This window comes from Polyodon spathula, chromosome 1, assembly GCF_017654505.1.
Source record: "Polyodon spathula isolate WHYD16114869_AA chromosome 1, ASM1765450v1, whole genome shotgun sequence".
Lineage (NCBI taxonomy): Eukaryota > Metazoa > Chordata > Actinopteri > Acipenseriformes > Polyodontidae > Polyodon > Polyodon spathula.
The window spans coordinates 42996352-43022156 of record NC_054534.1 but is presented as its reverse complement, the minus strand read 5'-3'; the positions used below and the strand labels follow the sequence as shown (position 1 = coordinate 43022156).

General features: G+C 36.2%; 1 protein-coding gene across 1 annotated transcript; it reads left to right on the top strand.

The window, feature by feature from the left end:
- On the top strand, positions 1-25805 carry LOC121318973 (osteoclast-stimulating factor 1). Its single transcript, XM_041256216.1, has 10 exons — positions 1-193; positions 7058-7104; positions 7416-7466; positions 7556-7619; positions 9946-9999; positions 13341-13448; positions 15576-15625; positions 15719-15797; positions 22310-22408; positions 25402-25805. Exons 1-10 carry the CDS (start codon positions 160-162, stop codon positions 25458-25460), a joined length of 645 nt encoding a protein of 214 aa, XP_041112150.1. The 5' UTR covers positions 1-159; the 3' UTR covers positions 25461-25805.

Sequence of the window (25805 nt, the reverse complement as noted above, 5' to 3'; positions counted from 1 at the left end):
CCATGGCCCAGCATGCACAGCGTTCAGCACAACCCTTACGAATTGCTGCTCACATTCTGTCTACTTCCTCATTATTTGTCTTACACAGAGGAAAAACACAACTTTTAATTTCAGAAAGTCTGTAATCTTCTTTTCGTTTTTTTGAGGCGTTTCTACAAGATGTCCAAGCCACCACCCAAACCAGCGAAACCAGGTAAAGAAATGAAATCTGCAACAAACTACCGGAATTGTAATCTGTATTACCACAGAACATAGAGAAACTTCAATACAGTGGATTACTTCCTGGTTTCTACCTAGGGAGTTTATCAAACAAAAAAGGATGCATTTCAATACATAAAATAAAACAAACAAACAAAAAAAAAATGTCGAAAGCTTATTTAAATGACTTAAATATAATTTAGATGTTTGTTAACACTTTATTTTAATTAGATTTTGATGGGTGAAGCGGCTTACTTCCTGTTTTCGTCCACCCGTCCCCTATGCACTACACAGTTCGTTTCTCTACATTCGTAAAACTGGAAGTCAGATGTACAGGCCTGCTATGGGTTGTTGTTAGTAAATCTGCATAGTAAGTCGTAATGCACAGTGATCTCCATTGTTTTTTTCTAGGTCTAGAACAACTTTTTGTTTTGTTTTAATTAATATAATGTTGGAACGAAATATTGCCTGTGTTCACTGTATTCCATTTTGGTTAAGTAAAATAATACATTATTATAATGTGCATAAAGTGCCTTTTGAAAACATGACGCGACGTTTATATTTTACTATTGGTGACAACTGCAATGCATATTTAATGTAGATGTTTTTTCTGACCTCGTTAAATTGAGCTAAATCCACTACAAACCTTGTAGTCAGAAACGTACTGATATTATTGATTCTGTTTATCAATTATTACATTTTTATGTACCAACATTACCGTTTTGTTTTTTGATTTTATTCCTTTTAGTTCACAACAGTTTTCCTTTTTCAAATATATAATATATAAAATTACATTTTGTCAGTTTTTCATTAAAGTATATGGAAAACTAAAAAGCTGTATTTAATTCAATATGTTAAAGTAACATCATTCAACAGGTTTCATTAGACTTTATGAAACAAAATATTAATTCTATAGTGATGCCAAACTTTTGGCCATAGCTGTATATGTTATCAAAGTCTTCCTTCAAGGACTCAACCCTGTTTTGAGCAAGTCAGTGCTTGTCACATTTCACAGTTGACACAGGAAAGCTTTATTCATGCACACTGTGCTTATACCTGTCTTTTGTACATTTAATAGTTTGTGTAATAAAGAAATAAATCTGAGCAAAGCACTGACAGAGGCACTGACAGTAAAGTGTGCCCTGTACCTATAGTAAATACAAGAATTGTGAAGTGTCTTTAGATAGTTATTGGGTGTGCTGTCCCGAGCAGTAAAATCTAAATCATGAATCTAAAATTAGGGCGTGAGTCCTGTCATCTAACTAAATGTGCTTTTGCAAGGGAGTGAAGCACATTAAGTTCCCGCAGTCTAAAGAATCAATGTTTATCACTGGTTATATTTTTTTTATAAAAATCCAATATTTAACAGAATGGTACTGCAAGAAAAATTTCATGAAAAAAACAAAAAACACATACTGACTTTGATCGCTTAAACTGTCAAATTCTGAACGAACCATTGAAGTTCCTGAAATCTCAAGAAAGAGGAAGTACTCTGATCTAGTACTTTAAAACTGGTGTGTATTCACGCAATCCTTGAGTCACAACAAAATAAACCTCTTCCCTTTTGCTTCTTTTATCTTCTGTATTTTTGTCCTTGCTAACAATGTCTGTTATAAAAATGTCAGCAATAATTGATCACGTATTTAGGGAAATATAGTAATTCTCCTGCAGCACTACAGAAAATAATAGAGCAGACCATAATTTCGTAGGCCAATCATTACATTTCGTTTGAATTGCCACAGGAACCTGACATGGATTTACCCCACCCCTTAACAATACCTAGGTATTTCCAAGAATGTCTGTAAACATTTACAAATATATACACACAGTATATTATCGTTATTATTATTAGGGATGGGAATTTCAAATGTATGAACTCCTAAAGAAGTGTTTAAATGTTTAATATGCTAGATGTATAAATGGTCACTTATTTCGATGTATTCATTTTAGTAATTTATCATCAAAAACAGTAGTCAGCCTGTCACGTATACACCTGCTCTCAGTCTGTTGCCACAGTAAGGGTGGATATTATAAAAAGGAAGGGGTATGGCAATTACCTCAGAGTAGCTTTTACAAAGTAGCTGTACAACAGAAAGATTGACACTGGGGAGAATTTTATTCTCAGTCGATCTGGCACTTCATTGGTGCACTCTGTTTTCATGCTGTAGTGGACGTGGTATGGTATCCCCAGTCCACGGGTAAGATAGTTAATGGCAAGTGTTTTTTCTCATGTTTGTTAGATATTTTTAATAAAATGGCATCCCTAAACAAAGGAACAAGGCAAAGCCGCGCTTGGAAGTATTTTGAGAAACTGGAAAAGAAAACCGTAGTATGTAAATAATTATGCTAAACTAAATTGCTGTCCACAAAAACACGTTCAATGCTTCATTGGAAATAAAAACATTCAGAAATTACTGATGGCAATAAAATTTGATGGAGTTACTGATGGCAATAAAAAACAAACATTCATAATAAACAGAACGCTTCAGATGGTGAATGATATTACATCCCTGTGAATACGTATAACCCGATTTTAAAGAGTTTTTTTCAATATTAATTCAGAGAAAGTGTAAATAAATTATGTATAGGCTTTAATTTACCAGTACACTTTTACGCAAATCGTCTATTTAAAACTACAGTGTTTCTATTATTTATATGTAATTTTGTAGCAAAATAATGCAGAAAAATAAACTGAAAAAGAAAAGGAAACGTTACTCTCACATTGTCTTTTGCTAGTGGGGGATTAGTATGCCTTGTCATCCGCTCTAGCCAACCAGTGATTTTCTTTCCCATTGCTAACATATATATTATTACATACACACACACATACATACAGTGCCTTGCGAAAGTATTCAGAGCCCTGATCAATTCTCTCATGTTACCGAATTACAAATGGTATATTGAAATTTCATTCTGTTTGATATTTTATTTTTAAACACTGAAACTCGGAATCAGTTATTGTAAGGTGACACTGGTTTTATGTTGGGAAATATTTTTAAGAAAAATAAATAAAAAACTGATATATCTTGCTTGCATAAGTATTCAACCCCTGTGGTGTGGAAGCGCCCAGTTTGCACCGATGAAAGAATTTGCCCTAACGATGACCCAATTACCTTACCATTGGCCTCCACCTGTGAACCATTAAAGTTGCTATCACATTTTCTGGATAAAAACCCCACTGTTGAAGGATCACTGGTAACTGTGAATCTGAAGGAAAGTGAAAACCAAAGAGCATTCTACAGAAGCTAGAGATAAAGTAATACAAATGCATAGATTAAGGAAAGGGTACAAAATAATATCCAAGTGTTTGGATATCCCAGTGAGCACAGCTGAATCAATAATCAAGAAGTGGAAGCTGCATCACACCACCCAGGCACTGCCAAGAAAAGGCTGTCCCTCAACCAGTCCAGTGAACCATACCAAGAGCTCTGCATAACACTGGCCTGTTTGGGAGGGTGGCAAGAAAGAAGCCGTTACTCAAAAAGTACCATCTGAAAGCATATCTGGAGTTTGCCAGAAAGCATGAGAGTGACCCAGCTGCGATGTGGGAAAAGGTTTTGTGGTCAGATGAGACCAAGATAAGAGCTTTTTGGCCAAAACTCAAAGTGCTATGTGTGGCACAAACCTAACACTGCCTATGCCTCAAGACACACCATCCCTACAGTGAAGTATGGTGGTGGGGATGCTTCTCATCAGCAGGGACTGGGCATCTTGTTATAAGTGAAGAAAGAATGGATGGAGCAAAAGACAGGAAATACTGCAAAAGAATCTGCTTCAGTCTGCTATAAAACTGAAGCTTGGGAGGATATTCACCTTTCAACAGGACAATGATCCCAAGCACAAGGCCAAAGCAACATTGGAGTGGCTCAAGAACAAAAAGGTGAATGTCCTACAGTGGCCCAGTCAAAGTCCTGATCTCAATCCCATTGAGAATCTGTGGCACTATTTGAAAATTGTGGTCCACAACCGTCGTCCAACCAACCTGTACAACCTGGAGCAAATCTGCCAAGAAGAATGGGCCAGAATCACTCCGACACACTCCGACACTGTTATTGCAGCGAAAGGTGGCTCTACCAAAAATTAATGTGTGGGGGTTGAATACTTATGAAAGCAAGATATTTCAGTTTTTTATTTTTCTTAAAAATATTTCCCAACATAAAACCAATGCCACCTTACAATAATTGATTTTGAGTTTAAGTGTTTTAAAATAAAATATCAAACAGAACGAAATTTCAGTGTACCATTTGTAATTCAGTAATATGAGAGAATTGGTCAGGGGTCTGAATACTGTTGCAAGGCACTGTATGTGTGTGTGTGTGTGTGTGTGTGTGTAATGTGTGTGTAATATATACAGACACACACATATACACACACACACACACACACACAGTACCAGTCAAAAGTTTGAGTACAGTTGCTGGAAACTAGGTTTTTTTCCATAATTTACAATGTTTTACGTCGTATACGTTTCTGTAAGTACTTAAATGAAAACACATATTACAATATACAAAACATAAGGAGTATCAAAGCAATGTTCAAGAAAATTGAAAATTGTCTCTAAATCTTGGATTCCTCAAAATAGCCACCCTTTGCCTTAATAACAGCTTCACAAACACGAGGCATTCGGTTAACAAGTTTCAGCAGGAAATCACCCAACATGTCTTCCCAGCTCTTTTGCAGCAATTCCCAGAGATGTAGGGCACTTATGGGTAGCTTTGCTTTGACTCTTCTGTCCAGTTCGTCCCATACAAATTCTATGCGATTGAGGTCTGGAGACTGGGCAGGCCAGGTCATTAGATTGAGTTGTCCTTCACTTTCCTTCTTCGCCAGACAGTTCTTGCACAACTTTGAGGTGTGTTTCGGGTCATTGTCTTGCTGAAGAATGGACTGCCCAACTAGCCGTAATCCTGATGGAATGGCATGCCTCTGAAGTATGCTATGATAGCCATGCTGGTAAAGATCACCAACTTTGTCACCAGCAAAGCAACCCTAGACCATGACACTGCCTCCTCCATGATTGACAGTGGGAACCACACATGCAGAACTTTTCACCCTCTCTGCGTCTTACAAATACTCGGCGGTTGGACACAAATATTTCAAATTTTGACTCATTGGTCCATAAGATCGACTTCTACTCCTCAACCGTCCAGTTTCTGTGTTTTTTGGCCTAGGCAAGTCTCTTCCTCTTATTCTGCACTCTTAACAATGGTTTCTTTGCAGCAATTCTTCTAGAGGCCAGCTTCACACAATCTCCTCTGAACAGCTGATGTTGAAACATCTGTACTTCTAGTAGCATTTAGCTGAGCTTGTATTTCAGGGGCAGTCAATTGCCGGTTTCGCAGACTTGTGACTCAGATGAACTTGTTCTCTGATTCTGAGGTTACCCTTGACCTGCCTGACCTTGTTTGGTGCTCATGAGTGCCAGTTTCTTCAAATCGTTTGGTCTTGGCCACTGCAGTTGCAGACACTTGCAAAGTTCTTGCGATTTGTCTTTTTTCTTTGCTTAACTGAGTGCTCCCTTACATTCAGGAATGACAAACTTGTGCCTATGCTACCTGTATTTATAGTAATCATGGACCCTCACCCATTAACAATAATTGGTGACAGAAGGTTAACTCAGAGAACATCTAACAAAGACACTTTTATACTTAGGCCAGTGTTCTAACACCGTGTTATACACATTTCAGACTTTTAACTGACTTGGGCTTCAGACTGAAATCCCCTTGTTTTGGGTGACCATTTCATTGAAATTGACAAGATTTACATTTTCATTTAAAAATTAATTTATGATATCAGCTTATATAAGTACACGTATCATATAATTAAATATTAAGTGTAGCATAGATAAGAAGCATAGATAATCATGAAAAACCTGGTTTCAAGCAGGTGTACTCAAACTTTTGACTGGTACTGTGTGTGTGTGTGTGTGTGTGTGTGTGTATATATATATATATATATATATATATATATATATATGCATGCAACTATTCTGAATTCCGTCATAGCTGGCAAAAATCTTGCCCTCCGATTGGCTGTCCGCTATACTTATGAAAGTGACTGAGTATATCCTTTTGAGACAAAGTTTTATATAAAAAGGAACTCCTTCTTTTTTTTAAATAATGGGTATCTTGGATTATTTTAATTGGTTTTCATTCAAACTTAAAACCATTATTAACCCTTAGCGGTCCATTTATTCAGCGCTTATCAGGCACGCCAGGTCCAATTTATTTTCACACACCCTGTTTATTTTACATGTGCTGTTTTAAAATATTTTTTTTCAGAGTAAAACCGGTTTAAAAGGCCCTGCATACCAAAAGAACATCAGTACTGCATTTCCAGCCAAGCCCCACCCTTTGTTTGCTATATTTTTCACATACCTGTTTATAGACGTGCATACTGATAAATCCTCTCCTGATTACTCGTTTTATCACCAAATTCCTGAATAATTATGATCCAAGCCTCTGTAAATGTCTGATATTCTTTGAACGCTGGATGCAGAAGCAGCTATCGCCTTTGTTTGTGTCCTTGTTATCTCTGTGGTGCACGGGCTATCTGTATTTCTCAGATATGCCCCTTTTGTTTCAGCTTCTTTCGGCTCAGCGGTCTCACTCGGCTTTTTCCAGAGAGAAATAACGACTACAGACCTGTGCTTGACATCTTTTTGATGATGTCTGACTAGAAAGGGAAAATTGTAATGTTCGACCTGGTCTGACATAAGACCGCAAAGGGTTAAAACAACAACAAAAAAATTTAATGTCGTTGTCTCACCTTCAGACTAATTATAGGTGCAAAGTCAAAGTAGAGTTGAATAGACTAAAATGACGTGAGATTTCATTGTATTGTCCTTCTTGTTTTTCAGGACAGGTCAAAGTATTCAGAGCCCTGTTTACATTTGAACCAAGAACCGTGAGTACATTTTTATCTGGAATTAAAGGAGTTTTTTTTTCTGGTTTGGTAAACAGACAGCATTTTTTCTTTTTTATGCAAAACAGTCCTTTGCACAACATTACCAGCTTTGATTACCAACAAAGCTAAATGGAGTTGTATGTTGTCAAACCCATAGTCATAGATACGGACTTTACCAGTACTCCATGACGAATTGTCATTATAGAGATTTACATTTTTCTGAAGAAAAGACCCATGGTCATAGTGCCACACACTTTAGAATTGCTTTTATTTAAAAAAAATAAATAAATAATGTTTTCACTTTCTTGCAGCCAGATGAATTATATTTTGAAGAAGGAGACATACTGTACATTTCTGATACGGTGAGTCATTAATCATTGTTTTTGCTATGTTCTTTACTTTTAATGTTTGTGTTCAGTGCATTTTTAATGAAGTTTATTTTTATTTTTAGAGTGATAGCAACTGGTGGAAAGGGACCTGTAAAGGCAGGACGGGGCTAATTCCAAGCAATTATGGTAGGCAGATATATTTATCCCAAAGTCACTCCTTTATGCTTTTAAAATGACAGCTCAGCAAGCTTAAAAAAAAAAAAAACTCTGAACATTGTGGTTATTTGTGGATGTAATGCAAAAAAAAAAATAAAGGACCACCATCATAAAGTGCTTTACAAGATGCAGTAACAACAAGAAAATCCATAATTCCTTTAATACAGAGAAATGCATAATATGTGATATACAGTAAAAAAAAAAAAAAAAAAAAAAAAAAAAAAGCATAGTACATTAAATACAGTGGAAAGTGCATAATACATGAAATGGTAGCAGCAACACAGCAGCTAATAGCATATGTCAGGCTTAAAGACCATGGAAGGCAAGAGAGAACAGGTGGATCTTAAGAGTTGATTTAAAGCGAGCGATGGTGGCAGCATCACTCACCAAAGTTGGGAGAGTGTTCCAAAGAGTCAGAGCCATGAAGCTAAACAAGCGTTCTCCAAGTGTGGTGCACTTTTGCTTGGAGATAATAAGCAGGGCCAGTCTCGGAGGACCTCATCTTGCGGGCAGGGTCATAGCGGGTCAGCAGGTTGAGGAGGTACTCGAGACCTGTGTGATGAAGGGCATTGTAGGTGAGCAGGAGAGTTTTGAAAATAATCCTGAACAGTGCAGTTGGGTAAGACAGGGGGTGATGTGATCACGTTTTTTACATCTGGTAAGGATCCTGGCAGTGACATTCTGAACTAGCTGAAGTTGGTTTATGGTGTGTGCTGGGAGACCACCATATAGAGTTGCAGGAGTCGAGAGGAGACAAATGCATGACAGAGTATCTCTGCATCTAGGAGTGAAAAGTACGGACAGACTTTAGAGAGGTTTTGAAGATGGTAGAAGGAAGATTTGACCATGGAGGAGGTGTGGGCATCAAAGGAGAGATTGCTGTCAAGAAGTACACCAAGGCTTTGTACTGAGGAGGAAGGCAGCAGCAGACAGTTTCTGAGGTTCAGGACAGCTATATTGAGATTCTTAAGTTGAGTTTTAGATATTACTAGGAGAGGTGCAGATTTGCTAGCGTTCAGCTGAAGAAAACTGACATCCAGGCCTCGATGTCTTGAATGCAAGCCGGACCATGGCAGAGGGGCTACCAGAGGTGTCGTCAGCATAGAAGTGAAACATAAGGCTCTGTTGACGGATGAGGTGATCCAAGGGGAGCATGTAGATATTTAAGAGAAGGGGCCCAAGAACAGATTATTGGGGGACACCACTGCCAGCATAGAAAACAGACTGCATGCGTCTGGATAGGTAAGAGGACATCCAGGAGAGACAGGTTCCAGAAATTCCAGCATACTTCTGAAGGCGGTCAAGAAAATACCATGCTCTGTGGTGTCAAAAGCGGCTGTTAGGTCAAGGAGGACAAGCACAGAGGGAGCACCAGCATTAGCATTGAGCAGGAGATCATTCACAATCCGGAGCAGAACAGTTGCAGTACTGTAATGCGGCCGGAAACCAGACTGTAGAGAATCAAGCAGGTTGTTATCCGTGAGATGTTTCATCAGCTGACTAGCTACAGCCCTTTCGAGAGTTTTTGAAAGAGAAGTGAGATTGGAGATGGGATGGAAATTAGATAAGTCGGCCAGGTCAAGGGAGGGTTTTTTGAGTATGTATTAATTTATTTATGTTGTTTAGCAAATGCAGGTTTTATATATTTTATATATATATATATATATATATATATATATATATATATATAGTATGTATATATATCATATATATGTCATACACAGACACACATACATACATATATATATATATATATATATATATATATATATATAGTATATATCTATATATATATATATATATATATATATATATATATATCGCTTATTTGATTCCTGTCAGTCTTTTATTGAGAAGCATTTTTACAGAGTTGGTATAATATAAGAATATACTGTGTATTTGAAGTTCCACAGTGGGAAAGCAAATACCATAGAAGTCTCTCCAATATTAAACTGATATTATATTTCAAAGTTTAATAAACATGGAATAATTTATTATTTACATCACTGGTACTCCATTGATGCTCTCCCAATCCAATCCAGTTTGGGCACAGCTTAAAACCTTGACCTTGAGGAATCCACAGACCAACTAGGTGTTTAATTGGACCTGGTTGGGAAAATGTCCTGCGTGAGAATGGACTTGGTGCCATAAGAGCCAAAAACATTGATCTATATACATATTTTAAATAGGTAGCTGGAAGGATGATATTGACTACTGCAACATCTGCACTAGGGCACCATTGCAGGATTAATTCTCGTCAAATATATAATAAGTTGTTGTTGTTTTTAAACCCTAGTTGCAGAGCAGGCAGAATCCATAGACAATCCAATGCACGAAGCTGCCAAAAGAGGTTGGTAACTTTACATTTTCAATTTTTTAAAATGTATTTATTTATTTAACTCCATAACAATAATTGCAACATATATTGTTTAAGTATTTAAAAAAAAAAAAACTGTTATGTGATATTGATCAACACTTTCATAAAAACATGTGCAGTAATCTCTGGGTAAGAGAACACACCTCAGGAAACAAGCAAAGTGTTCTCTAAGACGGAGTTGACCACCAGACACAATGGGTCAATTGCAACTAACTAAAAGGAGCGTACTAACTGGGGAAGGTTCTCTGGTTAGTACTGAGGACAGTACAGTACCAGTCTAGTACGCAAGTTAATACCCATTGCAACGAACTAAGCAGCGCAAGGTAGTCCCCAGCTGCACATTAAAAAAAATGTTCTCAATTGCAGTGAACCCAAAGTAACTGCTGTGCCCTCTAGTGCAGGGGTTCACAAACCTTTTGGCCCGCAACCCCTCTGTGGTACTTGACACCACCACCCCCCCCTCCCCCCATATGTACATATACTGGTAAAAATCCAACATGCCTGTGGCTTCTCTGTATGTGACTGCTGTTGTGTTTAATTTTTTCCTTTTGCACGAACCAGCCACTGATCCATCGTAATAAGAGCAAACTTAACACTGCAAATTACAGTTTACTGATTGTGACCGACACTTGCTATAGATTAAGCTGATAAACAACATACATTACCAGTTGGCAGCGGATTTCAAGCTTAAAAGGCACCAGTCAAATGCATAGCGCCATCTACAAACTTTGACATGCCTGGAGGTGTCAGTAAAATCTGTTAATATAGTGAAATAAATGTTTACTTAATGAGATATGTCTGCTAGTACAGTAACTCATAACAACTTGGAGAACAACAAGTGGTCTTCTAATCAGTTACAGGATTTGTCATTCTTAAATGGCCCTTAATTTTAAGGTACCAGTAAGTATTTCCTGGCCACCACCTCGCAGCGAGCCTGGCCCCGGGGGGAGGTGGTCCATGGCCACTTCCTGTCGGCGCACTGGTGTGCATGTAACTGTTAGTGTATTTCCAGGTAGCCTTCGGGCACCCATGGACTAGACCTCCGGCCCTGAGTGCCCTCCACAGTCTTGTTACAGACTTTCTAACAGGTCTAGCACAAATTAACGTAAAAACAGAACAGTCGTACTATAGTAGCAGGCTGAGTTTACCATGCCTCTGGGTTTTTCTTCGCAAATTGGCTTCGTCACTGCCATTCTCATATCCACTTTGACATCTGACACATTATTTCACTTTCCAGCGCATCTATTCTGCATACCAGTCTGCCAGAGGTGGGATCGCTGTGAGCACTGTATGCAACCTTCTGAAAGCCAATAAAGCCAAAATAAGTTATCTGGCAGTTGTACGATATAGCTTAAGTTAAGATGTGTGCTGTAATTAAAAAATAAAATAAAATCCTGAACTTTCAAACGCCTCCCCCCATTGTGCCAAAAAAAAGATTTTGATCTTGTAATGAAAAATAACACTTAAAATATACCGCATTCCTTCGCATATAAAACGCAGACCAAATTTCCAACCCACAATTTTGAGGAAAAAACTAAACCTCAAATAAATGCATTTACAAAGTTACGACCTCAATTACACATATGGAGGCAGTTTGCAGTCACCTGCTATCACAGCGTTAGTTATGTGCTGCTTCTCATTTCCGGTTGTGATTACTCACACCTGTTTTTTGGGTGTTCGAGAGGGGTTACATTTCACCTCATGTTTGAGTCTAGTACCATGTAATCCTCACAACCTACAGTTTCAGAATGTATATAGTTTCCTTTGATGCAGTTTGTGCAGAGGGGTCGGAAAATAGAGAACAAAGGTAAAAAAAATAAATAAAATGTCATAGTTTGAATTTTGTGTTTTTATCTAGTTTTAGAAAATATATAGTTTTCATGTTTATTTTGAATGAAAATGTTTAAGCAGCCATGATAGAAACATAACTTAGGAAAATATTTTTCTGCATATGTAATGAACATGTTGGCAATGTGAGACCCAAGCAATTTGTCTTATTGTTAATGACTTTTCCAGAGAGTTAACACTAGAACTGCCACGGCAGTCATTTTGATGGTTTTCACTGCATGTGTGAAAGATACGCGGTTGTCCATTGTTGACTTTTCCTAAATACATGTATTAAATACCCTGATGGGCTTTTGAAAGCAGGATCACGAAAATAAATCCCATCTATAATCCCATCTAGCTAGAACCACCAGAGCCATCATTTTGACTGCTTTTTACAACCCGTTTTTTATTTTGAAAAGGCCTACTGGACCTAGCAGCCATCAATTCCTTTGTTTGTACACGGAATGCGCCAGGGAAATTATCAGTAAGAAAAATTTAATCTTGAAGCTAGCCACAGTGTTGCAGCAGAAACATTTGGATCAGAAAACTGCAAAGCAGCAGGCTGCAGCAGCACAGCCTGGATTCTGTGCTGCGAGTAACCCAAGTGAAATCCATGTTATTTTCGTTTTAGATTAAAAACTACTTTCGTTTTTACAGTTTTGTGTGTACATATCCCAGTTTACACTAGTTTACACACTAGTTTCTTTTGAAATGTTTATTTTATTTTTTCATTTTTTTAATTGGTGTTTTATATGCAGTAAGCTGGAAAATAAACCCTTTGTTTAATTGTTCATGTAAATATGGCGTTTTGGCTGTGAAGATTGTTTGATATTATGTGCTTGAATAAAACTTTTGAGTCTGATAGTCTTTCCGATAGTCTTTCATTTTAATACTGATGTTGTTTAAAATGTAGGATCTCAAACAAGTGCTATCTGTTTGTAGCAAGATAAACAGCGGCGCATTTTGCTGTTTGTTCACATGACAATTTGAGAATGAGGTGCATGTGGAAATCCGATTATAAAACAAGGCAAATGATAGCGGTTCTGGAAAGATTGAGTAAACCAATCAGTGTGCCACAAGTTACATTTGAAAACCTTGAATAAACCATTTGAATTTAAATTTGATGACGAGTTATCAGGTTACAAAACAGTACTGTATCAGTTGTGAAAAAATCGCTATCTGTGCCAAAAAGGTGTTCTTTTAAGTGAAGCTCCTGCTCCTTTAGGCAGAGCATTTACAATGGGAAAAATCAATTTCATCACAAGGTTGTTCTCTTAGCCAAAGTGTTCTCTTAGGAGATGTTCCTTTACATGGCGACTACTATATTTCAGTATAAATTCATTTAAAAATATTTAACAGCATATCGATACATGTTCCTAGTTGTTAAGTGGGTAATGTGGAATTGCTTCCCCTGCTACAGGTACTGTAATTTTTGTCGGAGATAAATAAATTGTCCAGCGGTGTCTAATGATGCATAATCATTTCAGGTAACCTAAGCTGGTTAAGAGAATGTTTGGATAACAGAGTTGGCATCAATGGTCTTGACAAAGCTGGAAATACTGCTCTTTACTGGGGTTGTCACGGTGGGCACAAAGGTAAGGTATTTTGATTTGTAATCTGCACAGTAAGTGGTTGAACAATGTAAATTTTACAATACAACAGTTTTATTGTTGAACTGAAATTATTTCAAATATAAATAAGAAAGTTAGTCTGTTTCTTTGCTGGTCTGCTATATGCCTATTTTATCCAGGCAAGTAGTGGTTTGTAGTCTGTAAAAAATGCAACTTTATATGATATCTTTTGAACTCTCTTCGGTAAGAAATTCCCTTTTAACCACCCAGATGCTTATCCCACGATTTCCACGTAGAGTGCAAGCATGTCCAAATGTCACTCCCGCCAGAATAGCATGCAGGAGGTTCTTCCACGCCTTTTTGTTGTACTAATTCAATGGGCAGAATAAGGACCACTGAAGCCTGCAGTTTAGTGTTTTTTTTTTTTTTTTTTTTTTTTTTTTTTTACTGGCAGATGGCAACAGTGCCTAAAGAAATGTGCTTTACAGATCAGCCCATTCATAGATAAGCACATTACAAAGTAACGTGGCAGGCAGTTAGTAGTGGAGTAGATAGAGATTATGAAATTTGAAGAAAGTGATGACAGTAGCAGTGAAAGTCTGATATATAACAGGATACAGAAAGTGATGTTTCATTGCAGAATATTAGGACATGGATAAGAATTGACCAGGAAAATATTATCCCTGCTTCTCTCAGATTCCCATTTACAGCTTCATCACAGGTTGGATGATGTAGTCAAGTCTAGGGTGGTTTGTGACTACAATAACACAGTGGGAGGTGTAGATCGGAGTGACCAGGAACTCTCATTTTACCCCACCACAAGAAAGCAGCAGAAGAAATACTACAAGAAAATATTTTGCCATCTTTTAGACCAGGCTCTTTTTGGAATGCCTTTCTGCTGTTGGTGAAGAACTTTCCACAGACATACCTTGAATTCTTGGAAGTTCTTGCAGGTAATGGAGCAACTGATGAAGTATGCAGATCCTGAACTTCACTTTCTGAACTACATACAACCAAACCCAATCAAGCAAGCCCCCAACCCCACCGCTGACAATGTGCAGTGTGCTGTTCTAAGAAAAATGACACAGGGGGAAAGGTGTGCAAAGAAACCAAGTTTTGGTGCAAGGAATGTGAAGATGGACTGTCTTGAACCGTGCTTTCAAATCTATCGCACAAAAAATAATTTCTAAAAAGTGATATGACTGCATAATGAGTTTTTTCTGCACTGTTATAATAAAGCTGCGATTTTGTATAAAAAAATAAATACATGTTTATACTGTTATTTATTTTGTTGTATACTCAATTGTAAATAGTTATTTTGATATTGTTATAGTTTTATTGAAATTTTTTTTTCACAAAAAATTTAGTGTTGATTTTAAAAAATAAAGCAACTTTGAAAACTGTCCCAGTGGATTTCTTATAGGCTTAGAATAACCAATCAACAATAAAAAAATAGACATTTTTGACATCGAAATTGACAAAATAAATGGGCAGCTGGGTGGTTAAGAGAGTTATTAAGTGATCGGAGAATAGTGAATTTTTTTTTTTTTTTTTGCAATCTTAATTGCTCATAACTTATTCTAGTAAATATATTATTAGATTCAGAAGCCTAAACTTTATAAACGTAATAGGTGTAAGCTACTTTACTTATTTATTTATTTATTTATTTATTTTATTTTATTTTTTTTTTTAAAGTTACAAACATCTGCTACCAGGATAGAATCTATTTTAATTTTCAACCTTTCAGACTTTTTTTGTTTTTGTTTTCAGTCTTCTGTTGAGCTTTCTGTTTCAATTCTGGACAAAGTGAAGGTTTGCTCTCCTTGCTTCTGGTGTTTTTTGCCAAATATATTTTTGCTTAATGCATGTCTCTCTTCTGGCTATACTGCATTGTGCTTGCTGTAGTGTTTTTCTGCCTTAGTCAATATTTTATAGTGGTACTGTATAGAGAAGTAAAGTGTTTTTCTATAGGTTAGAAAGCTATAGGTGCAATCATGCTCATGAAACATGCCATTATCTGTTAACCATACAAGCATGATAAGTGTTATGTTTGATGTGCCACCAAGTGGTATAGAAGTACACAGATGTTTTACTTATAAAATAGTGAATACCTTTGCATTTAAAAGCTTTGTTTTTATTGTGTTTTTATAGATGTAGTAGAGGTGTTACTTGGACAAGCTAATATCGAACTTGATCAACAGGTACGTACTTAATCAAAATACATTTGAGAGAACTCTTGTAATGGATTTTCATACTAAATAAAAGGGACCATTTATTGTTATTTATGTCTGCAGAATAAGCTTGGAGACACAGCTTTGCATGCTGCTGCTTGGAAGGGCTACTCTGATATTGTAGAGATGTTGCTAAACAAAGGTGAGTACATTAAGATTTTAAAATACAGTACTGGACTACAAAATGCTTTGGGGGAATAATTCTGGTCGCTCTTCTTTTAACTCTTTCTAGAGCAGCAATATACTTTTTGTAGCGAGGTGACCAGAACTGAACACAGTATTCTAGATGAGGCCTTACTAATGCATTGTAAAGTTTTAACATTACTTGCCTTGATTTAAATTCAACACTTTTCACGATATTGGAGCATCGTGTTGGCCTTTTTTTATAGCTTCCCCACTTTTGTCAAGATCAGGGGTCTCTAATCCTGGTCCTGGAGAGCTACTGTGGCAGCTGGTTTTTGTTTCAACCAATCGGTTACTTCGTTGAACCGATTATTGGCTTAATTAGTCAAGATTAATAGGTGTTCCAGATCTTTAGCCACTGATGATTTAAGACACTTCTAAAACCTGCTGGATAAGGGCTCTCCAGGACCAGGGTTGGAGACTCCTGGTCTAGATGAAGACATTTCTGAGTCATCATAAACTCCTAGGTCTTTTTCAATTTCAATATCTCCCTGTCACAAAGATGGTCGGAGTGGGTGGTGTCAGACCAGAAACAGGCCAAATAAACAGAGAGAGATGTGGAGTTTGGTGGAGCTGAGCGAATGCTTTCGCACAGCATTTAATAAATAAACAAACAGACAGAAAATAAACGGTTGTAACAATACAAAAACAGGACATGACACATTCGCCAAAATAACCAGACAAACAAAACGGACCAAACAAAACACGGTGAGCTTCTTTTACTTTATGTTATTATTATTATTATACTTATTATTTCCTCCGTCTCCAATCCCGTTCTCCACTCACTGAACACACAACCCAGAGTGGGTGAAAACATGCTGCTTTTATGCAGCTGTACCAAGACTCGATTGCTAATCAATCATTCAATTGGAGTCTCGGTACAACTGCACGTGAATTAATAAAGTGCAATTCCCCGTGCTCACGTATTATTACATTTTACTTTCACATGAAGTGCTGTGCAATCCTCGTGCCTAAATACAAATATACATTTTAAACACTTGTGTTACACAGACCCATTTATATCCCATGTACCAATGACTATATACCAACATTAACACACCACACGCAACATATAACAGAAAATGCACACAGGGGCGGGCACTTCGTCACACTCCCATGTGGTATTTTTAATGCACATTTTTTTATTGCCTGCATGCAGTACCTTACACTTTTCTCTGTCTGCCCAGTTCTGAATGCTGTCTAGATAATTTTGGATGATCTTTGCTGTTGCATTAGTGTTTGCCACTTCTATTTTTGTGTTGTCTGCAAATTGACCAAGTTTGCTTATTATACCAGATCTAAATCATTAATGTAGATTAGGAAGAGCAGAGGATCTAATGCGGATCCCTGTGGTACTCCACTGGTTACCTCGCTCCATTTTGAGGTTTCTCCTCTAATCAGTACTTCTGTTTTCTACATGTTAACGACTCCCTAATCCGTGTACATGCATTTCCTTGTTTCTTAACATAAAGTTGTTGTTTGGCTGAAATGTATATTTTTTATTTTTATTAGTTTTGCACACAGAATTGAGTAATGGTATATTTTTGCTAAATGTGATAAAGGGACTGCTCACAAGCTAAAGAATATATAATTATAATATACACACACGGTGGCTCTCAGAAGTATTCACCCCCCCCCCCCCCCCCCCTTGGACTTTTCCACATTTTATTGTTACAAAATGGAATCAAAATGGATTTAATTAGGAGTTTTTGCCACTGATCAACATAAAGTGCAGTAGTGTCAAAGAGAAAAATAAAATCTACAAATTGTTCAAAACAAAATACAAAACAGAAAATAATTGATAGCATAAGTGTTCACCCCCCTTGAGTCAATATTTGGTAGAGGCACCTTTCGCAGCAATTACAGCCATGAGTCTATTTGGATAAGTCTCTACCAGCTTTGCACATCTGGACACTGCAATTTTTGTATATCCTTCTTTGCAAAATTGCTCAAGCTCCATCAAGTTGGATGGGGACCTTTTGGTGAACAGCAGTTTTCAACTGTCCACATATTCACAATTGGATTGAGGTCTGGGCTTTGACAGGGCCACTCCAGGACATTGACCTTTTTGTTTTTAAGCCACTCCAGTGTGGCTTTGACTGTATGTTTGGGGTCATTGTCCTGCTGGAAGATTAATCTTCTCCCAAGTTCCAGGTCTCTTGCAGACTTCAACAGGTTTTCCTCCAGGATTTCTCTGTAATTTGCTGCATCCATTTTGCCCTCTATCTTCACAAGCTTTCCAGGCACTGACGCAGAGAAGCATCCCCATAGCATGATGCTGCCACCACCATGCTTCACGGTAGTGATGGTTTTGTCAGGATGATGTGCGGTGATAGGCTTGAGCCAAACATAGCGCTTATGTAGCATGATGTAGTTTTTGTTAGGAAATATACAAACCAACTGTGGGACATCCCAAAGACAGGTGTATTTAACCTGAAATCATGTGAAACACCTTAATTGCACACAGGTGAACTCCATTCAACTAATTATGTGACTTCTAAAGACAATTGGTTGTACCAGAACTTACTTAGGTGTGTCATAGCAAAGGGGGTGAACACTTATGCAATCCAATTATTTTCTGTTTTATATTTTTAATTAATTTAGAACAATTCGTAAATTTTATTTTTCACTTCGACATTATGGACTTTTTATTTGTTGGTCAATGGCAAAAACTCCAAATTAAATCCATTTTGATTCTATGTTGTAACACAATAAATTGTGGAAAAGTCCAGGGGCGGGGGGGGGATACTGTGTGTGTGTGTCTTTTTATTATTATTATTATTTAGAAGCCTGGGTGAAATAATCTAAAGATTATCACCGGTTTGGAAACTCATATGAATTTAACGATTTATAGAAATCAAATTCATTGTGGACTAGATCAGTATTTCGCTGCAGTGAACCCTAATGTCGATGTGATACGGCAATCTCTAAAATGTCTTTGTATCAGAAAACCAAAAAGATTTCTACCATGCTGAACTGAGGACAGAGAAAAATTCAACAATGAGCAAGAAAATATTAAATACAGCAAGGAATATCTTTGCAGACATTAAAAAGAATTAAAGAATATCTAACTACCATCTATGAGACCCAGCAAATGCACCAGATTTCCTCGCTGGAGACTCGCCCACTCCTGGCCAATTTTATACAGTGGTTCTGGAATAGCAATCTAATTCTCTCAGAGGCATAGTAGGCTGTATGACAGATATTACAAATCTCCAATTATTTTTGAAAATGGGCCTGAGTTATACAGAAAAAAAATAAATAAATAATGATGTATAGTAGAAACTCAAAGTTTGAACACCCCACTTTCAGCAGGACATATGCATTCACTCAACCAGGTGTGCGATGGCAACCACATGGTCACTCCTGTAAATGATGTGCTGATCATGAAGGCAGAATTACTGTAACAACAAATGTGAGACAGATTTCAAAGCAACTACAGACAATTTTTCTGGGTACATTTTAGCTTTAAATGTTTAAAACTGTTATTTTACTACAGTTACAATTTCAATGGTAACTTAATTAGCCTTTTTCCATTTGTAGTACTGTTTTTAAAGAATTTACAACCATAACAATACAAGCATTGCATTATTGTGCTGTAACCTTATAGTATTCATCAGCTTGAGGATGTAGATAGCTGGTGTGCATATTTATTAAAACTGTTGAAAAGTAATATTCAGAGTTACGGACATTTCAGATTTATGAACAACCTCCGTTCCGAAGGTGTTCATAACTCTCAAGTTATACTGTGTGTACAGCTATGGCCAAAAGTTTTGCGTCACCTAGAATTTAAGGATTAAGACATAATACTAAAACATTCGAAATGTCACATTTTTCAGTATTTGTCAGTTTTTCATTAAGTATATGGAAAACTAGAAAACAATGTGAAATTCAGTATGCTAACATAACATTATTAAGCAGGTTTAATGTGACTTTTTATGAAGCAAAAGTAGTGCATTCTGTAGGGTGATGTAAAACTTTTGGTGATAGCTGTGTGTTTATATGTGTATAAAAAAAATAATAATCATCACATGCTTATCTGGTCATCTAGACTTCAAGTGCACTACGCTGGTCATGCATTTCAGCACTGCAAGATTTTAGAACTTTGGTCACGAATTTCTGTGCAATAATACTAATAATCATCTCTTCAGATAAGGTTTTGGGGCATTGAGTAATTTACTCTCCAATTTACTGTGAGTAAAATGTATTTTGGGTGAGGTGCCATTTATTCCTGCCTCAATAATAACGTTAATATGATTGTCTGGGAAATGGCTACTCTCGATGTAGTTAGCTGTGGAGTTCACAGAGTCTCCTTCCACTGGTACTGTTACAGTTTTTATAGTTAAAATTAAAAACTCGAACGGCTACTGCACTAATGCAACTAAAGAAACAATAATACTGTATTCCTTATTGCTCACTTTGCTATAACACTATAAACACCCTGACTCTCTCCAAATACAGAATATAGATTTACCTTCCAAGAAATCTCTTCTTTTATTCACGCGTCACAAACACACATTGCTAGTGAGTGGATTCAACCATACGTTGTTTTTTTATTATCATTATTATTTTGATTGAACCGTATTTTAATTTATTTATTTATTTATTTATTGAAAACCCTGAATTATTGATCATGTGCTTCTGGCAATTTTCAGGTAGGCCACAGTTCGTTCTCCTGGCCTTTTCTACGATACATTTTCTAGCCACCACATGCAGTATATTCACAATTAATCATTGTGACGCCGGAACCAAAAATACAAAAAACTTTATAACTTTAATACTCGGTTTGTGCAGCAAAATTGCTATGCATATTCTTTAAGTGTTACATTTAAATATACGTAATTCATATTTTTTCAATCCGTAAAACACACAGTATGTTGTTAGAATGCTGCATGCTGATTAATCCACCGGTGTTCCAAGCTGTTAAAATATTCAGCATCATGGAACTACTTTTATATAACTTACTTTTAAATAGCCAGTTTCTATTTTAAACAAGATGCTGTTTTGATATTTGTAGTACATACTAGTCATTTTCTGTAACTTTGGTCAATTCCAATTGTCAGATGTTCGGTTTTATGGCCCTCCTTTTTTAATTGGTATCGGCCATTGTTTTGTGAAACTGACTTCATTCATTTCTAATTGTGGATATTTTTCAGCAGTATTTACATTACTATACGCGATGTCTTAACCACCCGAATTTCTCCTTTCTTCACTCTCCTCCCTTACTACCACGCAGTCACTCTCTTTACAGGTACAAAAATGTAACATTGACGTGCTAGAAAAAAAATTGAAATTAATACCCCCAAAAAATAAAGCACCTTCAACTCTCAATTACTTAACTAAACCCTTAATTGAACTGATAATTTGCTTAATTTGACCTTTTTTACTTGTTTTCAGCTCTTAAACAGTTGCAGTTCAAGTTGCTTATGAAATGTTATAGCTAACTTGAAATATGCAACTGTGCAAGAGCAGAAAACAAGTAAAAAGGTCTGTTTAAGCAAATTATCTGTTCAATTAAGGATCTAGTTAAGTAATTGAGAGCTCGTTTTGGAATGAAAACCAGCAACCACAGGGGGTTCCCAGGACCGAGTTTGAGAAGCCCTGCCCTAGAGCCAATGGGAGTGAATTACCTAGCAACAATGTCACCTAGGATATGCAGGAAGGCAGGCACCACACAAATGTACAACTAAGCAAGTTTTTATTTAAAGTTGTTTTTTAAAGTCAGAAAAATGAACTGAAACACATCTAAGCATGGCTTTTGTAGTTATTTAAAGTGTTTATTAAAAATAATAATAATAATTGCATTTACTGAAACAAAAAAAAGGGAAAGTGTTTTGCCTGAATATTATTTGTAGTTCATAGGGATGATTTTCTGTTGTGGAAGGCTATAACTCAACATGTTAATAAATCTTTAGAAACTATATATAGATTTTTTCATTCTTTTTTTTATAAAACATTTTATAAGTCTGTTTTATAAAAGCAGTAAGGCACTTGAGGGCAGGTGGTGTTGGATATTGTCAGTTCTTTGTTGGTTGCAGGCCTACCAATGCGCATAGAAGAGACACTGTCCAGCACAGCCCATGCTCTCATGCACTATTACTGTACTATTCCATGGTGTCTGCTGCTGCTGATGATGTAAGGTTAAGTAACTCAACAAAATAAAGTGGCTATGAAAAAAAGAACTGGTAAAATTACTGAGAACTTAATATATTCAATTGAATTTATTCTTCGTTTTGCATAGCTACTAAGCGATAAAGATTTCAAAACAAGAAAACACAGCTAAAAAAAAGAACTTGCGACTGCATTTAATTTTTGGTTATATTACACGATCATTTCCTGTTCTGTTTTAATCCCATAAAGGATTTTTTTTTTTTTTTTTAAATGAAATTGAGATCTGCTATTCTATTCTGGTCACATCAGTTTATTTAAAATGTATTCCAATTACTTATTTTTTTTTTTTTTTTTTTTTAGGTTCGAGAACAGATATATTAAATAATGAGAAGAAACTGGCCCTAGATATGGCTACAAATGCACAGTGTGCATCCCTACTTAAAAGGAAGCAAGGATCAAGTAAGTGTCACCACTGGAGCATTCTTTAGCACTGTATCTGATGGTTTCTGAACTGGGTTATAAGACTGAATGTGAAACCAGTGTCTTAATGATGACTTGGTCAAACCTAATGCTTACCACCACACCATTCCATGTTCTGGAATTATTTGATGTCAGACAAGCCCTTTTAGTTGACTCCTCCTTAGGTACTTGGTGTACTAATGGTTCCAAAGCTGAACTGAACAGATCTCCAGAGATAAACTGCCTTGCCCTTTATAAAATATTTTGAATCATTATTCATTTTAATGTAGAAAATCCAATGAGCATAAACGGTTGAAATATTGAATTTAAAATAGATTTTTACATGACCTATATTGCAGCCTCAAAGTGCCTTACTTATGGTAAAAGTGCTCTGAAAATATTAATTTTAGGGGTATCTGATTTTAAATGCCTTCCATATACTGAACTAATTGATTCCCAGCAACTATATAGAAAGATCAGCACATGCTTACTGTATTTCTCTGCTGGCACAGGAGCAACACTATTCACACCACTCATGATAAAATTTCTTGGAAAAGGAGGATAGAATCAATTTTCCTCCACAGTACCCAGTAATTAATATTTTCAAATTCAATTCAAACATTAATGTCTAATGGAACACTGTATCATTGTCAGTATATGGAAAAAAAAAAAACAACTTTTTGTAAATTAGTCAGTGTCATATTGAGTCATTATGGAGGCAGCCTTTACTGAACATCTTGCTGTCTGAAGAACTGGCGGTTATGTGTTTGAACACAGCACATTGTGTAATCCTGTATTGTGGAATGAAGTTGACAGTTGTATCTTTAGAGACAAAAGCAAGATCAGGCCAGATAGCATTTTTTATTTTTTATTTTATAAAACGGGCAGACGATTGTATTTTGAAGATCTGTTTCTGTACTATTTTGTAGTGATGTGCATTTGATGAGATTTTTGTAATCGGGCCTGAACCGAGTATGTGTCATTGGAACTGGGTATTCCGATTCCAGTTCCCAAGGGGCATCTTGTATACATGTAGACATAGGTGCATATATGATATGTTTTAAAGATTCCACCTCATAATGGTAAAATACACGAGAAACAGCATACCTATCGAATAACATTCCACATCAGATTAGTTTAACAGGAAAATCAGCATTATTTCTCCTTCATTAGAAATTAAAGTTCTGTGTCCTAGTCACGCAAGCTTTTCATAGACCTTCGGCTCTTGCACAAAGTGACGAAACCTGAATGGGTCACATTGTGTCAGAGACCACTTTCTTTTGTCATTTCCATATTCAGTACTATGTTTGTATATTTTATTTTTGTATTCAGTAGTATGGTACTGTGATGTTAGTCTGCAAAGTGACTTGTGAACCACTATGGATGAGCCAAGAACGACTTAATCACTTGGCAGTTCTGCACGTTCAAAAGTACCTTACTGATGAAAGACAAAATCTCCTTAATGACTTAATTTTGCAAACTGAAAAGCGCCCAAATGTTTTTGCTCTTTACTAAGCAATAAGTTGTCTATGCGCTAATCAACAGTTACTTCTATCTGTGTGAAAACACGAATGCATAATTAAGTTGAAGTACAAATGCTTTATTATGCACAAATTTTGTTTCTCTCGTTTTACTGGCTTAATTGCTTTGGTGTAGAAGTTCAGCTGTATGCACTACCTGTCCATATGACATGCACAATTACAATAGGGTATGAAACTGTAGTGTTTAGAAATTTTTTTTTTTTTGGTTTGTTTGTTTTTTTTTCCAAATATCCATAGTTTTGGGAAGAGATTTATAATCAAAGTTACAAAACATGACAGCTGTGTTTATGCAGTCAATCATTTTCATGTAATTTGTGCATATTTTCCTTATTACTGATATTATGTATTGTTTATGATCATTAAGACGCATTACTATTATTGTATTTTACGTTATTCCGTCTATGCTGCTACTTTAAAAACTACTCCTATCTGAGTTATTGTTTATGCTCGATCAGACTGTGAGTTGAATCCCGGCTCTTTCAGAAATAAAAACGCTAGCAGCCACAGCAGCAACACATAACTGACTTTAGAGGGTTAGGGATCCATCCACTTTGTTTGAACTATACTCTATAAAATGGTATAACGACAAAGCCCCATTGAATACGGAAAATATACAACAATGTGCCATATACAAGCAATATATACCCACAGAAATATTGTAAGTACACAGCGACGATGGTTGTAAGTAAATGTTTTATTGACTAGATATTGGGTTTACTAAACATTTACTAAAAATGTTACATTTTGTTGTTTAAAAAACAGGCTTTTAAAAGAGATTATTTTAATTATTTCCCCCAAACCCCGTATAAGGGAATCTCCTCCCTCACCCTTGGGCACCAGCAAACATTGCATATAAACAAGCACTAGTGCTACAGTTCTATGTCTGCATAAAAAAAAAAAAAAACATTAGAAAGACCACAATAATCACAGAGCAAAAAAATAAGTCAAACTTAACTCGCCACAGCCACGATCAGTTAGTAGTCCAAAACGAGGACAACAAATCGCAAATATACAGTCAGTGCATGTTTTTTTCTTCTCTTTTTTTTTTCTGTGTGAAGCGTCAGTTATCGTTTATCAGATGTATTTTGACAAATTAAAAGTCTTTGATTTTTTGTTTTTGTTTTTAATAATCGGTTTTATTTAAAGCATACTAGTACTCGCTCGAACCAGATCCCTAATAAAGCAGGAACCGGGTACCTGGTTTCAAAAGAACCGGTTCGCACTACTTTATGATTTTTTTTTACTCCAGCCCCTTTTAATGAGAGCTATTGATGTCAGGTTTTTTCCTCATGTAGTTCTAGTTGTTTCAGTAAATGCACCAAAAACTCTTTGAGCACTATACCACCTACAGTGGTATAATTAAAAGCCAAAAACGGAATGCAAATATCTGTATTAATAGCTTTTGTAAGTAGTAGATGTTATGGATATTTCTTTTTTTTTTTTCTTTTACAGCGATCATACGGACTGCAAGCAATGCAGAAGAGTACTTGGATGATGAGGACTCTGATTAAATGACAGCTTTCATGACGTTGCTGTGTTTTATAAACAAGTAATGCATTCCAAAGTTTGAAACTTTTTATTTTTATTTTTTTGCTTTAAGGAACACAGTAATTTACATTTAAAATGCTTTTCCAAGTATATATGTAAAAAAAAAAAAAAAAATGTCTAGACCATATTTGTCATCTCCAAATTGATGTGACTATTATAACAAAAAAAAAAAAAATGCTTGTTTGGTCCAGTCTGTAATGCCTTAAAAATGTTAACTGTTTGTATATATTCTTACAAAATAAATTGTTCTAATTATCATTCATTCTATTAATAGTGAAGCATTTTAAAAAATAAATATTTCAAACCTT